The following is an 18,586-nucleotide window of genomic DNA, read 5'->3' as shown; positions in this document are numbered from 1 at the left end:
AGAGAAGAGATAAATTCCTGTTTGTGGATCAGTGTGTTCAGCAGCACCAGAACAAACACTCAAGGTCCCTCTCTGCTCAGTTGCAACAGTTTAATTTTCGTTGTACAAAAAAACAAAAAGACTCTCCATTGTTCAATGATTAGCATGACGGAATACTATAATTAGTAGCTGTATATGAATTTTGGTGAACAGTTTAAATTGCAACTAAATCTAGATTTATTTCAATCAGTAATATAACACTGATCCTTAAAACTGAGACAAAACACGCTGCAGAGCTCCGTTAATGCTTCTTCCATGTGCATTTTTCCTTGTCATGTTTTTGAAAGAAGTCTTCTATTTTCATCAGTTCTCAAAATTAAAATTACAATTAAACTGTAATATTCTGAAATATTATTACAAGTTAAAATAACTGTTTTCTATTTTAACATTTTAAAATGCAATTTATTCCTGTGATGGCAAAACTGAATTCTCAGCAGTCTTCACTGCAGTCTTCAGTGTCACACAATCTTTCAGAAATCATTCTAATACACTGATTTGGTGCTCAGGAAATATTTATTTTTATCATTAATGCCCATTTATTCAAAAAAAGTAAAGACATTGAGAATGTTACAAACGTTTTCTGTCACTTTTGAAAAGTTTATTTAAACCCTGCTAAATAAAAGTATTTCTTAAAAAAAAAAAATACAATATATTAAGAAATATTACTGAATACCACACATCTATTTAAATGCAAGAGCCAAGATTTTGTTTGTCTGTTGTTATTAATTACTAATAGAACAAACTTAAAATTCTATAAAAATCCAAAACAATTCCTTTATGGAGTTGACGTCATAGTTATGACAGAAAATATAATCATGGTCATAAGTTGACGTTTTGTCCCATGTCTCAAGAATCAGTGATTACCACACACCCACCGCTGTATAAATGTACCTTGATGTCATAGTTTTGTTTGAGTTGGCTGACATCTCGAGCCCCTAACCGCATGGCTAGCTCACGCCTGGTCTGCACGCAGCGTTGCTTCAGACGTCGCACATCTGGGGAAATCTATATCCATTACCACAAAGCCATGTCCACGAGCGGTACGGGGGGGGTTGAAATATATCAGTGCATAAAGAAAAATGGGGGCAAAAAAGAGGGGAGAAGGAGGAAAATAATGAGATTGAGAGAGTGACAAACACAGGCAGACAGTGATAACATCGAGGCCAACAACAGTGGGAACTGAAGGCAGACATAACAGTGTGAAGAAGACCAGAGATTTAGCCTCAGAGATTGTCCTTCTCAGTTCACGGTACTAAAACATCACACTTAAACAGCTCTACTGCTCACAAATTCTTCCTTAAACAGAAGTACCTAAGGTCAGAATGGTTAGTCTAGTTAAGGCTTTCTGTACCTGTTTGCATGCATGACGTGCAACATCTGCAGATTAAGACCTCTCGGGCATGCATCAACAGACATTAAATAAGAACAGGAACAGTGTAAACCCAGCAAGGAAGGAGAACTGAAAGAAACCGAGTGCCGAAAAAGTCCTTTCCTTTTTTAAAGTTGAAGTGTGTAATTTCTTTTCAACTAGCATCACTGAACAGAATTCAAACAGCTCCTATCTGCCACTGGTCACTCAAATCAGTAGCCCCGCCTCTAAAGACACACCACCGGCTGAGCTAATGCTGGGCAGCATTGCTTTTGACTTTTGTTAGTCATTGTATACTACCACCCTTTAACAATGCACAACATCTAATTTATTCATTTTATTACTTATTTAGAAAGTGTTGATAATAAATGGGCAGTGGATTTGTACCTTATTGCGAGTGGGCTGCTTGGTCTCGCTGTCTGACTGCTCATCGTAACTCTCAAACTCACTGGAGCCCCAGCCGTTGTCTTTCAGCCCAGCCTCGCCAGACCTCTGCACCTCCTCATAGATCACATCATCCTCTGAAAAATAATCAAGAAAAAAGTATATGAGGTAGGAGGAAGTATAAGATGTCCTAAGTCAAGATACATCTAAACCGCAAACATAGGTGTGTTGGTTGGTACAGGCTGCATTTTTTTCTCATGGCCTCCTCATAACACATGGATGCCCCTAGTGGGTTCAACTACCCTGTTCAGTGGCCCAGGCTGGCTACCTTCTTCAGGTTCACCTTCCTTAAGAGCATTCATGTATATTTTTTATATTTTTTAATGCAGATATAACAGGCCAGATAGTTTGACTTTTGTAATTTTGTTAAGGAAATGTTTGAAGTTTGATTCTTGGTTGATATCTTGGCAAATTTCACAGTTCGGGACATTTTTTTTGAAACTCTACATCAGTCATCTAATCAGTAGAAAAACAGATAATGCCCTGGCAGAAAATTACCTGTACCATTTCTTGTTAAGTTTACAGACATTTCCTTCAACTCTAAAACACAACACAGTGTAATGTATAATTCAAAATAATGAAAAATCAATGCAGAAAATTCCTTCATTTTACCACAGTATCATGGTAAGAGTACAGAGTCAGTGGTGGACGAAGTACACAAATCAAGTACTTGAGTAAAAGTACAGATACATACGATAAAATATTACTCCAGTAAAAGTAAAAGTACTCCTTTTTCAATTTTACTCAAGTGAAAGTACAAAAGTACTCAATTTTTTATGTACTTAAGTAAAAAAAAGTACTGATAGATAGATTTATTTTACAATTTTATAGGCTACTTACTGTAATTGAATTTTATATTATCATATATTTTTTATAACCCTATACTGCTCAAAATGCCTGGGATTTTCCCAAAATAACCAATATATGGACTCAAGATATATTTTTGTTGTTGATATCGACTACGTTGAAGAGAGTGATGTAGTAATGTTCACTGTGAAGCTTACCCTGCCATGTAACGTTACTTGAAAGAAAACAGATTTGACCATCTGATTTTTACCGAAAAAATTGTTTTAAAGTTTGTTGTTTTGCAGAACATCACAGTTATATATGACATGAGAATAAGGCCTTTAGTAAGGAAGAACATTTTAAGGAAAATATAATTATATTTTCATAATGATTTTTTTTCTTCTCAGACCTTGTCTGTGGTGTAAAAACACCCCTGGCCAAATGCCCCCAGAGAGCATCACTTCCCATAATCACTGTAGTTACTATGTTCTGAACATCACATCCTTCCCTTTTCCCCCAGATATAATCTATCTACAGTGCCGTGAAAAGGTTTTTGCCCCCTTCCTGTTTTTTTTTTTTTTATCGCACTTAAAAGATTCAGATCATCAAACAATTGTTAATATTACACAAAGATAATGCAAGTAAATACAAAATGCAGTTTTTAAATGATAATTTAATGTATTAAGGGAAAAAAGCTGTCCAAACCTATCTGGCCCTGAGTGAAAAATTAATACCCCCCTCCTGTTAAATGTTGAAAGAACTGTGATTAACCACTTTATTTTAGAAAGCTGAGTTAAATTTCACTAGCCACACCCAGGCCTGATTACTGCCAGATCTGTTCAAGAAATAGAACCTGTCTGATAAAGTGAAGCATGCTTAAAGAGCAACCCATCATGCTGCGATCTAAAGAAATTCAAGAAACAAAATAGTTGACATGTATCAGTCTGGAAAGGGTTATAAAGCCATTTCTAAAGCTTTGGGACTCCAGCGAACCACGGTCAGAGCCATTATCCACAAATGGAGAAAACTTGGAACAGTGGTGAACCTTCCCAGGAGTGACTGGCCCACCAAAATTACTCAAAGCGCACAACAACGACTCATCCAGGAGGTCATAAAAGAACCCAGAACAACATCTGAATAATTAAGGGGGTCACTTGCCTCAATTAAGGTCAGTGTTCATGATTCAACAATAAGAAAGAGACTGGGCAAAAATGGCATCCATGGGAAAGTTCCAAGGCAAAATCCATCGCTGACCAAAAAGAACACAAAGGCTCGTCTCACATTTGCCAAAACATATCTTGATTATCCCCAAGACTTTTGGGCAAATATTCTGTGGTCTGATGCAACAAAAGTTGAACTTTTTGGAAGGTGTGTGTCCCATTACATCTGGTGTAAAACCAACACAGCATTTCATAAAAAGAACATCATACCAGCAGTCAAACATGGTGGTGGTAGTGTGATGGTCTGGGGCTGCTTTGCAGCTTCAGGACCTGGATGACTTGCCATAATTGATGGAATCATGAATTCTGCACTCTATCATAAAATCCTGAAGGAGAATGTCCGGCCGTCAGTTTGTGACCTCAAGCTCAAGCGCACTTGGGTTATGCAGCAGGACAATGATCCCAAACACACCAGCAAGTCCACCTCTGAATGGCTTAAGAAAAACAAAAGCAAGGTTTTGGAGTGACCGAGTCAAAGTCCGGACTTAAATCCGATTGAGATGCTGTGGCATGACCTTAAACTGTCCATTCATGCTTGAAAACCCTCCAATGTGGCTGAATTAAAACAATTCTACAAAGAAGAGTGGGCCAAAATTCCTCCACGGCGATGTGAAAAACTCATTGCCAGTTATCACAAACGATTAATTGCAGTTGTTGCTGCGAAGGGTTGAACAACAAGTTATTAGATTTAAGGGGCAAATACTTTTTCACGTAGGGCCAGGTAAGTTTGGACAGCTTTTTGCCCGTAATAAATGAAATCATTATATTAAAACTGCATTTTGTATTTACTTTGGTTGTCTTTGTGTAATATTAAAATTTGTTTGATGATCTGAATCTTTTAAGTGTGACAAATATGCAAAAAATGAAAAAAAAAAAAAAAACAGGAAGGGGGCAAAAACTTTTTCACACCACGGTAGGTCAGGGATCCTCAAATCTGGACCTCGAGATCCACTTTCCTGCAGAGTTTAGCTCTAACCCTAATCAAACACACCTGAGCATGCAATCAATGCAAATCAATATCTTTGGGATCATTAGAAAATCACAGGCAACTGACTCTGATCAGGGTTGGAGCTAACCTCTGCCGCGAATTGGACCTCCAAGACAAGATTTGAGGAAGGGGGATCTAGGTGGTTGAATAAAAATATTTAGACTTTATATCTAAAAATTACCTCAACTTATCACCAGCAAACATTTTATGTCAGCAGGGAATTTGAACGTGCATGAGTTATTTTATTTAATCTGTGTTATTTTAATGTTTCCTTTTTTGACCTAAAACATGGCACGGATGTTGATGTGTCTGTATTCAAGCATTTCAGTGGGCTTAAATAGATCACCCTTTACAGCAGACTTAGTTCACAAACAACTGACAGTTTTGACCTAAATATGGTTTTCAGTTACAATAATTAATCCTAAAATTCGACATTAGTAACTTACTTTTAGCAGCATCAGTACTGCGAGCGCTCATAAAATCTCCCGTTTCTTTCTGAATTCAGTTCACTGGAGACTCGCACTAAACGGTTCATTTGAATCAGTGAGTTGTCGACTCACTGCTGCAATCAGATCATTCTAATTCGTGAATGAATCGTTAGGTGCGATTTGCGATCCGATTTAAAAGGTTCATTAAAAAGAATCAGTTTGTTCATTAATCAGACACCGCTTCTGCATGTCGGAGCACGTGATATATTATAAGGAGTAACGATATGTTTTATGAAATGTAGTGAAGTAAAAAGTACGATCTTATGCTTTGGAATGTAATGAAGTAAAAGTAAAAGTTACTCAAAATAAAACTACGTACAAGTACAGATACTTGAAAAAATGTACTTGAGTACAGTAACGAAGTAAAGCTACTCCGTTACTGACCACCACTGTACAGAGTTGAAACGTAATGAGATTATGAGAAAAACTTTAAATAAATAAATAAAATGCTCTCCATTTATGCTATCTTGGAGAAACATTTGAGATATTCATTAGCGCTCAAGTGAGAATTTCCCTATGGGTGATGACATTACTGATCTGGACAGATGATGCCCATAGTCAGACACTGACCTGCATCTGGTAGCATGATGTTTTCACGAGGCACATCATCGTAGATGACCTCTGAGCGTGTAGGAGGAGCTGAGTTCTCCTTCAGTTGTTCAGGGGGTACATTTTCATCTGATTTAGGAATGGCTTTCCCGGGGAGAGAGACAGAGAATGTCATTCATATAGTCATGACAACAAAAACTTCTAAATACACTTCATAAACTCTATTGCATAAACAATAAGAGACTCCTAATAGAAGTGTTTGATAGATGTTTGAGCATACTCTAAGCACGTATAACAAAAACCAAAAAAAAAGGATAGGATAGGATACTACTTAAAGTGGGTTGGACATTGGGTTTAGCATCTAATTTGAAGCACAAGTAACTGCAAACAGCATTTGATAATCATTCATCAGAGCTTCAGCGAGGTATTGAGCTCAGTGCAGTTTGCAAAACTAAATGTGCCAAAGAAATTCAGCCCTGATTAGCACAGACATTAACAATTAGCAAAGCACATTAACAATCCTTTTGACTTAGATTTGAGCTTGCATTCTGACAACAGTGCTACAAAATAACAAACATACTCCTACACGACCAGCGGAGTGACAATTCATACACTTGTCTGTACTGTGACAGTGTGTACAGATTTGTTGACAACCTCTTTTAAGCTAATGAAGTCGCCTGCTGTGTCTCCCCCATGGGAACTTAAAATATCTCAAAGTGAAATGTTCTTTAAACTGTTTAGTCCTCTGAATATCTGAAGGATATATCGAGACTTCTGTCTGGGATGTCAGAGGGAGATCATTTAAAATTCTGAGAACACATTAATTAGGAGTAGGAGTATCTCTCCTGGGAATATTCTAGGTTAAACCCAAGTTAAGCAACTGTAGCATGTTGTTTACCACAGGAAATCATTTCTTATCTCGCAGTTTGTAAAAATGTGTGAAAAATGATACAAATCTATGGGGAAATGGGCATTTCTGGCATCGCACTTGCATAAGAACATATCTCTCAATGTGTGGCTCAAAATTATTTTCTGCAATAATTAACATCATGTCACAGATTTTGTTGACATAGCTTTACTTGTATTGAACCCTGAATACTTTTTGTGGCTTTGTAGATGACAATGATTGTCAGTGTGATGTTGCACATACAGTATGTAAATGTTTATACACTGACACACAAAGATCTAAGCAGGGAGTGGATGTAGAAGCCAGTTCTCATTATTAGTCATGGCATAGCAAGAGCCTGTATTTACAGCGTCAATATGGTGCACTATAATACGTCTATCTATAGCCTAAAATTTCAGTACTATGATGCCAAAATACTACAACAGTCTGAAACAAAAAGACTTGACTGGGTTGCTAATTATTCTAGAAAGTTGGTAAACAAAGGGTTCAAAGGGACCAAGACAGATCTAACTATGCTCTATGTAAGGGATAATGTACAGTCAGCTGGTTATCATTGCAAAATAGACCGCTTATTATTACACGGCTACTGACCAAATGAATAATACACTACCATTCAAAAGTCTGAGGTCAGTCAGATTTTTAAAAAATAAATTAATACTTTTATTTAGCAAGGATGCATTAAATTGATTAAAAGTGACAGGAATAATGTTACAAATATTTCAATTTCTATTCACAATATTACTGTTTGTACTGTATTTTTTATTAAATAAACAATGAAGTGGTGAGCATAAGAGACTTCTTTCAAAACCATTAAAAAAAAAATTGTACGATAGTGTACTTGGACGTGAAATTCTTATTCAAGTTGTTTTTTATCTTAAAGTTTCCACGAATAAATGGTCCCCTATAACATACAAAGCAATCAGCTTAGCAGCAAGACGAACCATGCAACTATTGCCATGCAAACATGCAGCAAATCTGCCGTAATATGAGAGACATGAACCTAGCTCCAGTTTAAGTTACTAGTATGAGCAGTAACTCTATGTATTGCCATGGGCGACATAGAATATTAGGAAATATCAGATGGCTGAGGGTGGGGACTGACCAGTCAGAATCAAGTTTTCCAGAGAGCCGTGTAATAGAAAAAGGAGATCTATGTATGATTACAGTCAAATACAAAAACAGCCAGCTTTTCCAACTGTCCTGGGGAGTGGGGATAGTACCTTTATGCAGTCGCAGAGTGAGCTCTGAAACCACACTGAACCATTCCTGAGAGTGAACTGGGGCTGCACACACATAGCAAAGCTCGTTTAACAGCCAAGGTACACAGCTTTGAAGTCACTTCTACTATGGCTGTTGAATTGTTGACGTTACCAGGACTTCTCAAAATGATGCAAAGTAATTTTGTTAGTTTATATTAAGTATTTGGAACATGCATACATTTTTTTCCGATGTATATTTCACAAGTTAGGAAAATGGTATATAGTGACAAAGGATTTGTATGATTCTGTCTGCACAATCACTTGTTTGTTGTGTTATTTGATTGAATTGCAACAGAATTATAAAGAAAAATCTCCAAAGAATCTGATTTATTAGACTGAACCAAGTGCGGACATTTGGCATGGGTGTGTTGTTTTCTTTCCCGTGAGATTCCTGTGGGTCTGGATTGGATTAGTCATTGCTATTTTTCACATCTCTGATTTCCATGCTGATTTGCGCATTAGTGTGGATTTACAGGAAGGCATAGCACAGACCCTTCTCAGAGCCACCAACCTGTCTGAGCATGTTTGTGGGGAGACTTCTGGATAGCTGTATAGAGGCACTCTGGCCCAAAATGTGAACCTGGAGATACATTTTCAAACAGATTTGTCAGATTTAAGCATTGAAATGCCTTCCTAGCTGGCATTTATTCCCAAACGTTGTTTATTCTCAAGTGAATCAATGCCATGGATAAAGGTTGAATCACTGCTTGAATCAATGCTGTTTCAACATTTTCAGTGCTGACGGTCAGTCACTAGCCGGCTGGGTATTTGGACTCTGGGAGTGACACATTTTGGGACGTCCAGATAGTCCAAGTTGCCTGCTTTAAATAGATTAATCTCGCTACATTTATAACCACAAACACTAGATATATTCTCTAAGTATAATACCTTCATAAATGTTATTTCTTTTCCAAAAGCTTGATTGTTCATCTGCTCCTCGAGGCTCAGCTGAGATGGAACTCCTAAAACAAAACATGGATGCAGAGGTATTGAAATACTGCCCCTTCACTGTGTGCTAATGGTCACATCACATTACCACTAGATGTCACTAGAGCCAGAGCAAATTGTTTAATAACTAATACAGTAAGAAATGTGTTCACATAAAAGGTAAATATTCAACCATAGGACTATTCAGCTAAGACACAATGGATAATAGAGTTAAGTCTAGGGTTGGATATCGTTTGAATTTTATCGATTCCGATTATGATTCTGCTTATCGAATCCTAGTTTCGATTCCAATAAGATAAAAAATCCAATAAAAAAAAAATTAAGTCAAACATTTAGATTTCAAACATGTATTCTGTCTTTTTACAAAGCATTCTGTTGCAGCTGAATAACATGAGCAAAAATCAGCAGCCTACAGAACACTGCAAGAGAAACTTTGCCTATGCTTAAAAAAAAATACCACAGCAAAAACAGCTAGATTAATATAAATTTCAAATATTAAAATGTTAAAGACAAGTAAAGAGTCAGTAATAAGATAGGAACAAACAAAACAATTAGCAATATCATAAATAAATACAACTAAACAAAATTTCAGGTACAGAAACTGTAATTAAAAGTTTAAAAACTTCATAGTTTTCTTTTTATAAATGAAATAAAGATTAATCAATTAAAGTTATTAAATATATTCAGTCAAGATCAGAGAATGATTTTCTTTTGTTCTTTGATTAACATTAATGACAGGCAGCGCGTTTATTAGGCTGTTGTCTCTTTAACCAAAAATACTGTAGATGTGTGTTTTCTTTCTCATCTGTTTACGTTCACGTAAGACAAAAACGGCTGTGTTTATGATGATATACTGATGTAGTTTTCTGTATATTGGTCGACAAATATGAAAGAAGTCAGTTTCGGCTCGGAACAACCTTTTCTACAGTGGAAATACATGGAACGATCCGAGAATGGACACAAACCGGAACCCGCAAATTCTTTCCGTTCCTGCACTTAATCGTTTTTAATCAAATTGAAATGTGAACGCAGGAATCGTTAAGCAGAATTGAAATGCACGCATCTTATCGAATACCCGGTTCTTGAAAAATTTAAACGAGTTAAAAAGTATGTGTGTTTTTAAATTCCCAGTCTTGAATAATTACCTGTTATGAGATTTTTTGGCGAGGGTATTTGTAGGTGGAATAGAAATTTTGTTTCATTTTTAATTTTCCAACAAACAGATCACTGATACTTGGGTGCAGGGATAAAATAAGTTACAAAAATGAGTTCTATTACATGTTTCAAGAATCAGTGAGGTGATCTAATATACAATACACATAAAAACAGTCATATTATGTGACTAACACATACTGCAGACCAACCTGGGTATGTTGTGTGAGGATGTGTGGGGATATTTTGGTCCTCCAGACCAGTAGGGGTCCCTCTGTTTACTGCCTGCTGATTATGGTGTGCAACACGCTTCACAGCTTGACAATAAAGTGCATTTGTGGCAGTGCTACCATTAGTATTCTCTGAATGCTCAGCTTCCACATGAAGAGTTCCTGACTCTTTATTCTCAACAAAGTTCTCCACTGCATTCTGCTCATCTTCGCTATCATCAAACTCAAATTTCTCACCAGTTTCCTCATCTTCATCATCCTCTTCTTCCTCTTCCTGGGCCTTCTGAGTCACAGCAGTGACCATGGACTCTGAAATAACATAAATATTTATTTTAAATGATTAAAATAGGATAGGTTTCTGAAGAACTGTGAATAGTGCTAGTCCGGCCAAAACTCATCCCCACAATGCTAGGCTGTTGTGGGTATTTACCATGGCATTTCTATGCAGTTGCTACCGTAGACATGTTTACATAGATAGACAGATTTGACCGCTCCAGAGACTTTGATGCATCTGCCATCTTGGAAAAGTCAACGTGTCATCACTCACAGTAAAAAACAACAAGTTTTCCAAGATGCCACAAAACTGCACAACCTGTGATTGTAAAAATCTATGAACTGTAAAAAGCTATGGACTGATTGCATACATGCGTATAACTACGAATGACGACACACAGTACAATGGAAGTGTTCATGAACCAGGTTTGATCGGTCCAGTATGGCAGACGACTTCTGGCATCTATGTATATAAGTTCAGCATATAAACATTTAGGATACTAAATACTGATAAAGTGGGGGTATATATGCTTTCTAGAGTCCCTAGGACAGCGTGGACTTCGGGCCGTTTGTGCATCACGGTTTTCCGCGGCAGCATCGAAGCTCTGTGGCGCAAGATCTCCTGGGCTTGGTGACATCACGCGCTGTGGTCACGACGGATGCATCGACTCGCAGATGGGGAGCAGTGTGCGAGGGCATGCCAGCTTCAGGGATGTGGTCAGAACCTCAGAGCCAGTGCATAAACCGCTTGGAGCTGGAAGCAGTATTCTTAGCTCTAAAGGATTTTCGGTTGCAGCTGGAACAGTGACATGTACTGATTCACACCGACAACATGTCTGTGGTTTCGTACATAAATCACTAAGTAGGCGTATGATCCAATGCTCTGTACAAGCAGGCAGTGAATCTCCTGCTATGGAAGGGCCGTCACTTTCCCTCCATCAGAGCAGCGCACATCCCTGGTCTCCTGAACCGCAGGGCAGAAATGCTTTTGATGGAGGGGATTCCTCAAGGAGAGTGGAGGCTGAACCTCCCCGAGTCGGTTCGGATAATTTGGGCCCGCTATGGGAGAGCAGAGGTGGATCTGTTCGGCATGAGCGAGAATGGGCACTGCCTGCTGTTCTCCTCCCTGTCTCACTCCCCGCTGGAAGGGGACGTTCTGACATTGCACTTGCCAGCAGCCAGGCTGTATGCGTTCCTGATCAAGATATTGCAGCTGGTGTTATGCAAGATCAGGGAGGAGGAAGCTTCGGTGATACTCATCGCCCCGTACTGGCTGAACCAGCCTTGGTTTCCGGACCTGGCAGAGCTGCTGGTGGCACCACCCTGGTCGATCCAGATCAGTAAGGATCTGCTGTCTCAAGCGAGCGGCTCGGTGTGGCACCCCAACCCGGAGTTATGGAGCCTTCATGTGTAGCTGCTTCGGGGATATCAGAGGAGCTTGCTCCCTGTACTCTCATGTGGTGGACACGCTCTCGGAGGCGCGGGTGCCCTCCATAAAACGTTTGTATGCTCTAAAATGGGGATTGTTTGTGAAATGGTGCCATGATGTTCATATCGACCCGGCTGCTTGCTCTGTGTCGGATGTTCTGTATTTTCTACAGTACAGGCTGGATAATGGATGTCTACCATCAACACTAAAAGTCTATGTGGCCTTGCTCTGTGTGGGATTTTATGTTTTTTATTTTGTTAAGGGTTTAAGAAGAATTAGTATTTGGTTAGTGTTGTTCAAAAGATCCAACAAAGAAAAAAAAATATAAAAATTATTATACAGACAATATTACACAAAGTGCAAACAAAATAAGATCCAACAAAGAAAAAAAAATATATATTATACAGACAATATTAAAGCATAGTAATGCGTCTTAAGCAAGGACTTGAAAGTTTCAATAGTCTGAGCTTTTCTTACATAAATTGGTAGACTATTCCAGATATTTAGGAGCAGCCACTGCAAATGCTCTGTCACCTTTGTTTTTTAGCCTAGATCTGGGTACATCGAGTAGCATCTGGTCGGAAGACCTCAGTGCTTTGACAGGTGTGTGGACATGTAGAAGCTCCGTCAAATATTGAAGGCGACAACCCACTCAAGATTTTAAAAACAATTAATGCAATTTTAAATTTAATTCTAAAACAAACAGGAGTAAGTGAAGTGAGGCCAATACCGTAATGTAATGTGTTCACGTTTTTTGGTCCCGGTTAAAGGTCGAGCTGCTGCGTTTGCACTAACTGTAGCCGTCGGAGTGATGACTGATGGAACCGGCATACAAAGAGTTACAGTAGTCTAATCGCCGTAATAAAAGCATGTATGACTCTTTCAAAGTCTTGGGTAGCATGTATTGCTTGACCTTAGCCAGAAGTCTCAAGTGGAAGGAAGCTAGTTTTAACACACTGAACTAATTTGTTTGTCAAATTTAAAAGCACTGTCAAAAATTACACCCAGATTCCTGGTAAAAGGTTGAATATAGGAACATAGAGTACCAAGAGCATCTGCACAATCACTTAAATGTCCCGCATGACCAAACACAACAATTTCAGTCTTTTTATCATTGAGACAGAGAAAATTCTGATCCAACCAAATTTTGAGATCACTCAAGCACTCTAACAAAGGTTGTATGTTGTTCTTCTCATTAGATTTGTACATCATCTGCAAAACGAAAGAAATGTTATGTTTTATAAAAATGGACCCTAAGGGCAGCATGTACAGGGAAAAGAGCATGGGTCCCAGAATGGAACCTTGGGGATCCCCACAAGAAAGAGGTGCAACAGATTAAGAGCAATTCCCAAGGTGGACAGCAAAACTCCTATCTGTCAAATATGATTTCAACCATTTCAGGGCCGTTAACCCCGTAACACCAACACTTTGTTCGAGTCGGGATAAGAGGATAGAGGTTGACAGTGTCGAAGGCAGAAGTCAAATCTAAAAGGACTAAAACAGCTGATTTTCCTCATCAACTGCTAAGAGAAGATCGTTATATACTCTTAGAAGGGCGGTTTCAGTACTGTGGCGGGGTTTAAAACCAGACTGGAATTTTCATAAATGCAAAATCATCTAGAAATGATTGCAGTGATGATTTAAACTACCTTCTCCAAGACTTTAGATAAAAATGGAACGAAATGGATCTAAAATTAGATAAAACCGAATGATCCAAATTTTTCTTTTTTAAGAGGGGTTGCACGATTGCATGTTTAAAAGCTACGGGAACACACCTGAGCTGAGAGATGCGTTAACCAAGCTTAAAATACTGGAACCTCTAAAAACATCTCTGAGTAATCGGGCAGGGATTTCCAGCAGGCAGTTTGTAGGACGGAGCTGCTTAACTATGTCAGAGAGAACATGTAATGTGACTGGTTCAAAACTGTTGGAAGGCAGCTTTGCATAAAGATGGAACCGAGGGGTCACTAGTAAATGTAGGTGATGAAAAACTCAGGCCAGCAATTATCTATGAAATATTTCAGAAAATTTTCACACAAACAAGTGGATTGCCTCGTTTCGTTCCCCGCTCGGCAGGCCATCAATCTGTAAGCACGCGCTGGTAGTGAATTTTCTTAAGGGGGCAAGGAGATTGCATCCCCTTTGTCCACCCTCAGTTCCGCCCTGGGACCTAGAGGTGGTGTTAAAAGCTCTTTCACAGCCACCATTCGAGCCTTTAGCATCCATTGCTATGAAGGAGCTATCTCTCAAACTGCACTTCTTCTTGTCCTTGCTTCAGCTAAGCGCATAGGGGATTTACATGCGTTTTCTGTGGACAGCGATTGTATTCGCTTCGGACCCGGTAACTGCAGCGTCACTCTCTGGCCAAGACCAGGCTACGTGCCTAAATCACTATCTACCCCCTTCAGAGTGCAGAGTTTCGCTGTCTGCCCTGTCTTCTGAATCATCAACCTCACGTGATGTGAACACTCAGACTTCAGGGTGCCACATCATGGCTTTGAGGATTTACATTGGCTGTTCGGCCAACTTTCGGTGTGCTATATGGTGGTTGTGTGAAGGGCCAGGCTGTGTCCAAAAGGAGGCTTTCCCACTGGATTGTGGATGCTATCATGGCTGTTATATGAGCCAAAGGTTTGGAATGTCCTTTGCACATTAGGGCCCACTCAACAAGGGCTATTGCCTCTTCCTTGGCATGGTCGAGAGGTATGTCTATTCAGGGTATATGCTTTGCAGCTGGCTGGTCTTCTTAGAATACCTTCGCCAGGTTTAACAAGCTGGACGTCCAGTCCTTAGCCTCCCAAGTGCTGTCAGTAAGTGCCTGATTCACGTTTATGCTACCTCTATTCATGTGTGTTTGCTGCCTTGCACGGTAATTACTCTGCACAGCCCTATATGCTATTGTTGTTGTTGTCTGCCCTGTACTCCGTGCAATTCCTGCTATATAATGTCAATTTGATTGGAGTACCATCATGTTATACTGCTGCTTAACACAGTTATCTCTGTGCAGCCCCCCTTCACAATACTGTCGTTGTTGTTGCTTCTTCTGTCCTGTTTCTCAATGCAGCATACATTATTACTGACCAGATATGCAAATTTTATATACCTTGGCTTTAGACGCTCATTGGCTTATCTCCACCTACAGTATCAGCTGCGAGCCCACCTAACAAGCATCGCTATTGGTTATGGGAAATGTGTGTGTGTGTTCTATCTTCGCTGAGTATGTAGGTGCGTTTGACTTGAACCACGGCTACAGACAGCAGTCAATGGGAGTAGCCGCTTGCAGTCAGGTGCAGAGTTGAATATTCTGAATGGGTAATTTGGTTGGTTTGATTTTTGTTTTAGCATTGCTATACTGCCAAGTTGTTCTGAACAGTTGTTTAAGTGTGGTGATGGTGTTCAGACAGGTTGTTTGAGAATTGCTAGCTGATAGCATGTTCTGAGAGACTGTCTGAGTTTTCTATTTGATAGCATGATCTGAGGATTTTTTAAGCACTGCTATGTGATTACTAGGTTATTCTGGGTGTTTCTTCAAAAAAAGCCAAATCCTAAGCCTCATTGTACATTACTACAAATGTGGATTTGGAAATATTATTAAAATAGATTTTAAGAATAAAGAATAACCCTGTATATCTATTTTATTTAACGAGTATTGTGTTCATCAGTGCAACCACTAAGCCACAGTTGAAGCCCTAGGACCTTCTTGCTATGGACTGATTGCAGTGAAACATTCTGAATCAGCATGCATAATGCAATTTCACATAAAAGCATAAACACAACAAACAAAACATTAGGTCTTTATGATTCAGTGCACATTCTGTATCTAAGCAGCTACAAAGAAGAGGCTCAAAAATATGCTTTGACCATACCATTGAAGACAAAACCCTTGTGAGTCATCAGTTTCGTTTGGAAAAACACCCAAAGCTAAAAGTCAAAACGCCCTTCCTCTGATAACACAAACAATGAACATACGGACAAACTTATACAGATGAAAACAATCTGTTACATGCACCAAAAGTAGGAGTGTGATTGAATTGTAAACTGAATCAAAAAGTAATAGAGTAATGACAACATATAACTTTTGTTGTAAACTACAGTCAAGTTAAGCAGCAAAACACGACATCACTTTTGTGCAATTTCTGACCAGCTGTTGGAACGTTACATTTTGCAAAGAAGCCAAAGCACAGGAATAGAGATTACAGACTCTTCTGCATTGGATGAAGAAAAACAGATCATGTGGGCAGGATTACACATGTGACCATATGGTCTCTATAGAGAATACTCAACTGAAAGTACTTCATACTAGTAAATGTTTTCACTTGCTATAAGAAAGTGTAATGAGAAAATCAGCAACAAATGAGAAATTTCTATGCTCACATTTCTATGTTTGAAATTTCTCTTAAGTTCCCTCTAAATTTTCCATGGTGCACATTTACCTTATAAAAGAACACAAATCAGTTACTCGAGTCAATATAAGCTCAGATGACTTGAAAATGGCTCTAAAGGTCAGTAATCATGTAGTGCTCAGGCACTCTATTCCCTTCAACAATCACTAAACCAAAAAAACAACGTTTACCGTGACTCTTGTCTTTATCCCCCTCACTCCAGCAAAAGTATGAGAACCTCTTAGACCTGTCCAGGTGGATTTTGGGTGAAACTAGAAATTTAAGCGGCAGTCTCATGCAGGCAGTCTCCATGGCTGCAGGATAGTTGTGTATCAAGAGCAGGTGGCATATGGTAGAAGAATTGCTCTGCTGCAGCATATGGTCAGTTACCTTGAGCACTGCCGAGCCCTCAAGCAGTTTCACAAGCTCTCTGGAGATTATGAGGGTAATGCTGTATTACCTCAACTGGGTAACTGTTTCAGAGTTTTACACACTATACTGTTCTGTAATATACCAGAGCAGGTGACGTGCACAGGTCATTAACAGTTCATACACTGTCATTATGGTTTCTCTTTTTTTGAAAAGTGCGCACCCTAATGTGTCATGCACAGCTACCATTTGTTTGGGCCTTGTTTATACCAGAGAGTGCAGTGAACAGTGATGTCATATGACGCACACCCTCAAACATCTTGGCAGGTCTATCATTACTAAGCTTCACTGGGCTCGGAAGATTTGAATTTGAATCATAGTATATGGGTTAATGATGTATAAGAGTGTCCACAATACAAAAACATCTGCAAATAAATTCTAGTTTAAAACACAGGTGTCAAGTTCCTAATGTACCCTAATGTATTCACATTGATTTCATATGGTTTTGAAAAACTTGTATACCATTTTTACAAAAGTTTAAGAAAAAGAAATGTGGTGTTATGATTAATAAAAAAGTATTTAAATTTAAGTGTAATAAAGTAATTTTCCTTACACCTTGAATAAATGTTAGTGTACAAATCTCAATCATAATGTTTAAATAAAATAAAAAAATATTAAAATTATTAATTCATAAATATCACACCCCATTACATTTTACAACCTGAACTAACCTTACCTTATTATAAAAGGGTCAAATGATTTCATATTTTAAGCTACTTACTGACAGTAGCACAAAGTCATAAGGTCCAGCCGCAGAGTTGTTAACTAAAACTAATAAAGTGTTTTTGGTAATAAAATAAAATAAAATAAAATAAAATAAAATAAAATAAAATAAAATAAAATAAAATAAAAACACTCAATTCAAATGAAAGCACTAAAAATACTCAATTTAAAATTTCAAAAACTAAAAATGATACATTACTTAAACAAACTAAAATGAAAATGAAGCCTAAAAATATCAAATAAACTAATTCAAAATAAGAATAACTGCTACAATAGTATATAAAAAAATATTAAAATAACTTGGTCTGCATGGGTCCTCTCTCTTTTAATTAATCAATTGATGTTAATTACATTTTAAATACCTAATACATCCAGAAAACAATAAGCAGCATGATCCATGTACTAACCTTTTTCAGGAGGGTTAAGAGTCTGTGGAGATGCCATGAAGTTACTATACAATCATATCTGCACTCCTGTAAAAGAGAAAAGCTTTGTCAACACACATACTCTAAAATGTTCAATTCAATGTCCCTAAACACAGGATGTTCTAGTGAAACATAATGCTTTTAAACTGTAGCGTAACTAACACCACACCTCTAGATATCAGTGAAATATGACTTTTGCTGTGATTTAAGTTTTTCTTATGTTTTCCAGGGACATCACAGGTTTCTAAAGGAGACTAAGGGTGAAAATGTTAAATTCCTCAACAGTGTGTGGCAAATCTAGGCTTGCCTTACCAGCTGTATCCTTGTACAATATCTCCTCCTACATTTACTGGGAAAGTCTCTCAGCCTGTCAGAAGAACAACACAACTCAGCCGAGAGGAATGACCAGAGGGCGATAGAGTGAAATGCACTGATGAAAAAACTTCAGGACTGGTTTAGTTACATCAGTCAGTACTAGTATTTATAATAAAATTAGACAGCAATTTGTTCAGTCAGTACTAGTATTTATAACAGAATTATTCAGCA

The 18,586-nt window shown here is 38.3% G+C and overlaps 1 protein-coding gene across 3 annotated transcripts in view; it reads right to left on the bottom strand.

Moving 5' to 3' along the window:
- The window catches only part of LOC109082914 (rho guanine nucleotide exchange factor 10-like protein), a 46,381-nt gene extending 29,028 nt beyond the window's left edge, over positions 1-17,353 (bottom strand). The window contains exons 1-6 of one of the 3 annotated variants that reach the window (XM_042713088.1): positions 16,655-17,353; positions 10,358-10,688; positions 8,937-9,011; positions 5,905-6,032; positions 1,796-1,929; positions 931-1,044 (exon numbers count right to left, since the gene is read on the bottom strand). In XM_042713088.1, the coding sequence (XP_042569022.1) occupies positions 931-1,044; positions 1,796-1,929; positions 5,905-6,032; positions 8,937-9,011; positions 10,358-10,688; positions 16,655-16,841 (969 nt within the window). In that variant the 5' untranslated portion in view covers positions 16,842-17,353. Of the gene's footprint in view, positions 1-930; positions 1,045-1,795; positions 1,930-5,904; positions 6,035-8,936; positions 9,232-10,357; positions 10,689-16,654 lie in introns of those variants that run through there. The other 2 variants (XM_042713086.1, XM_042713087.1) reach the window with 2 other exon arrangements.
- Positions 17,354-18,586: the final 1,233 nt, after the last annotated feature.

This window comes from Cyprinus carpio, chromosome A23 (assembly GCF_018340385.1).
Source record: "Cyprinus carpio isolate SPL01 chromosome A23, ASM1834038v1, whole genome shotgun sequence".
In the NCBI taxonomy this organism is placed as follows: domain Eukaryota; kingdom Metazoa; phylum Chordata; class Actinopteri; order Cypriniformes; family Cyprinidae; genus Cyprinus; species Cyprinus carpio.
Note: the sequence above shows the minus strand (reverse complement) of the source record. Positions and strands in the feature narration are given on the sequence as shown.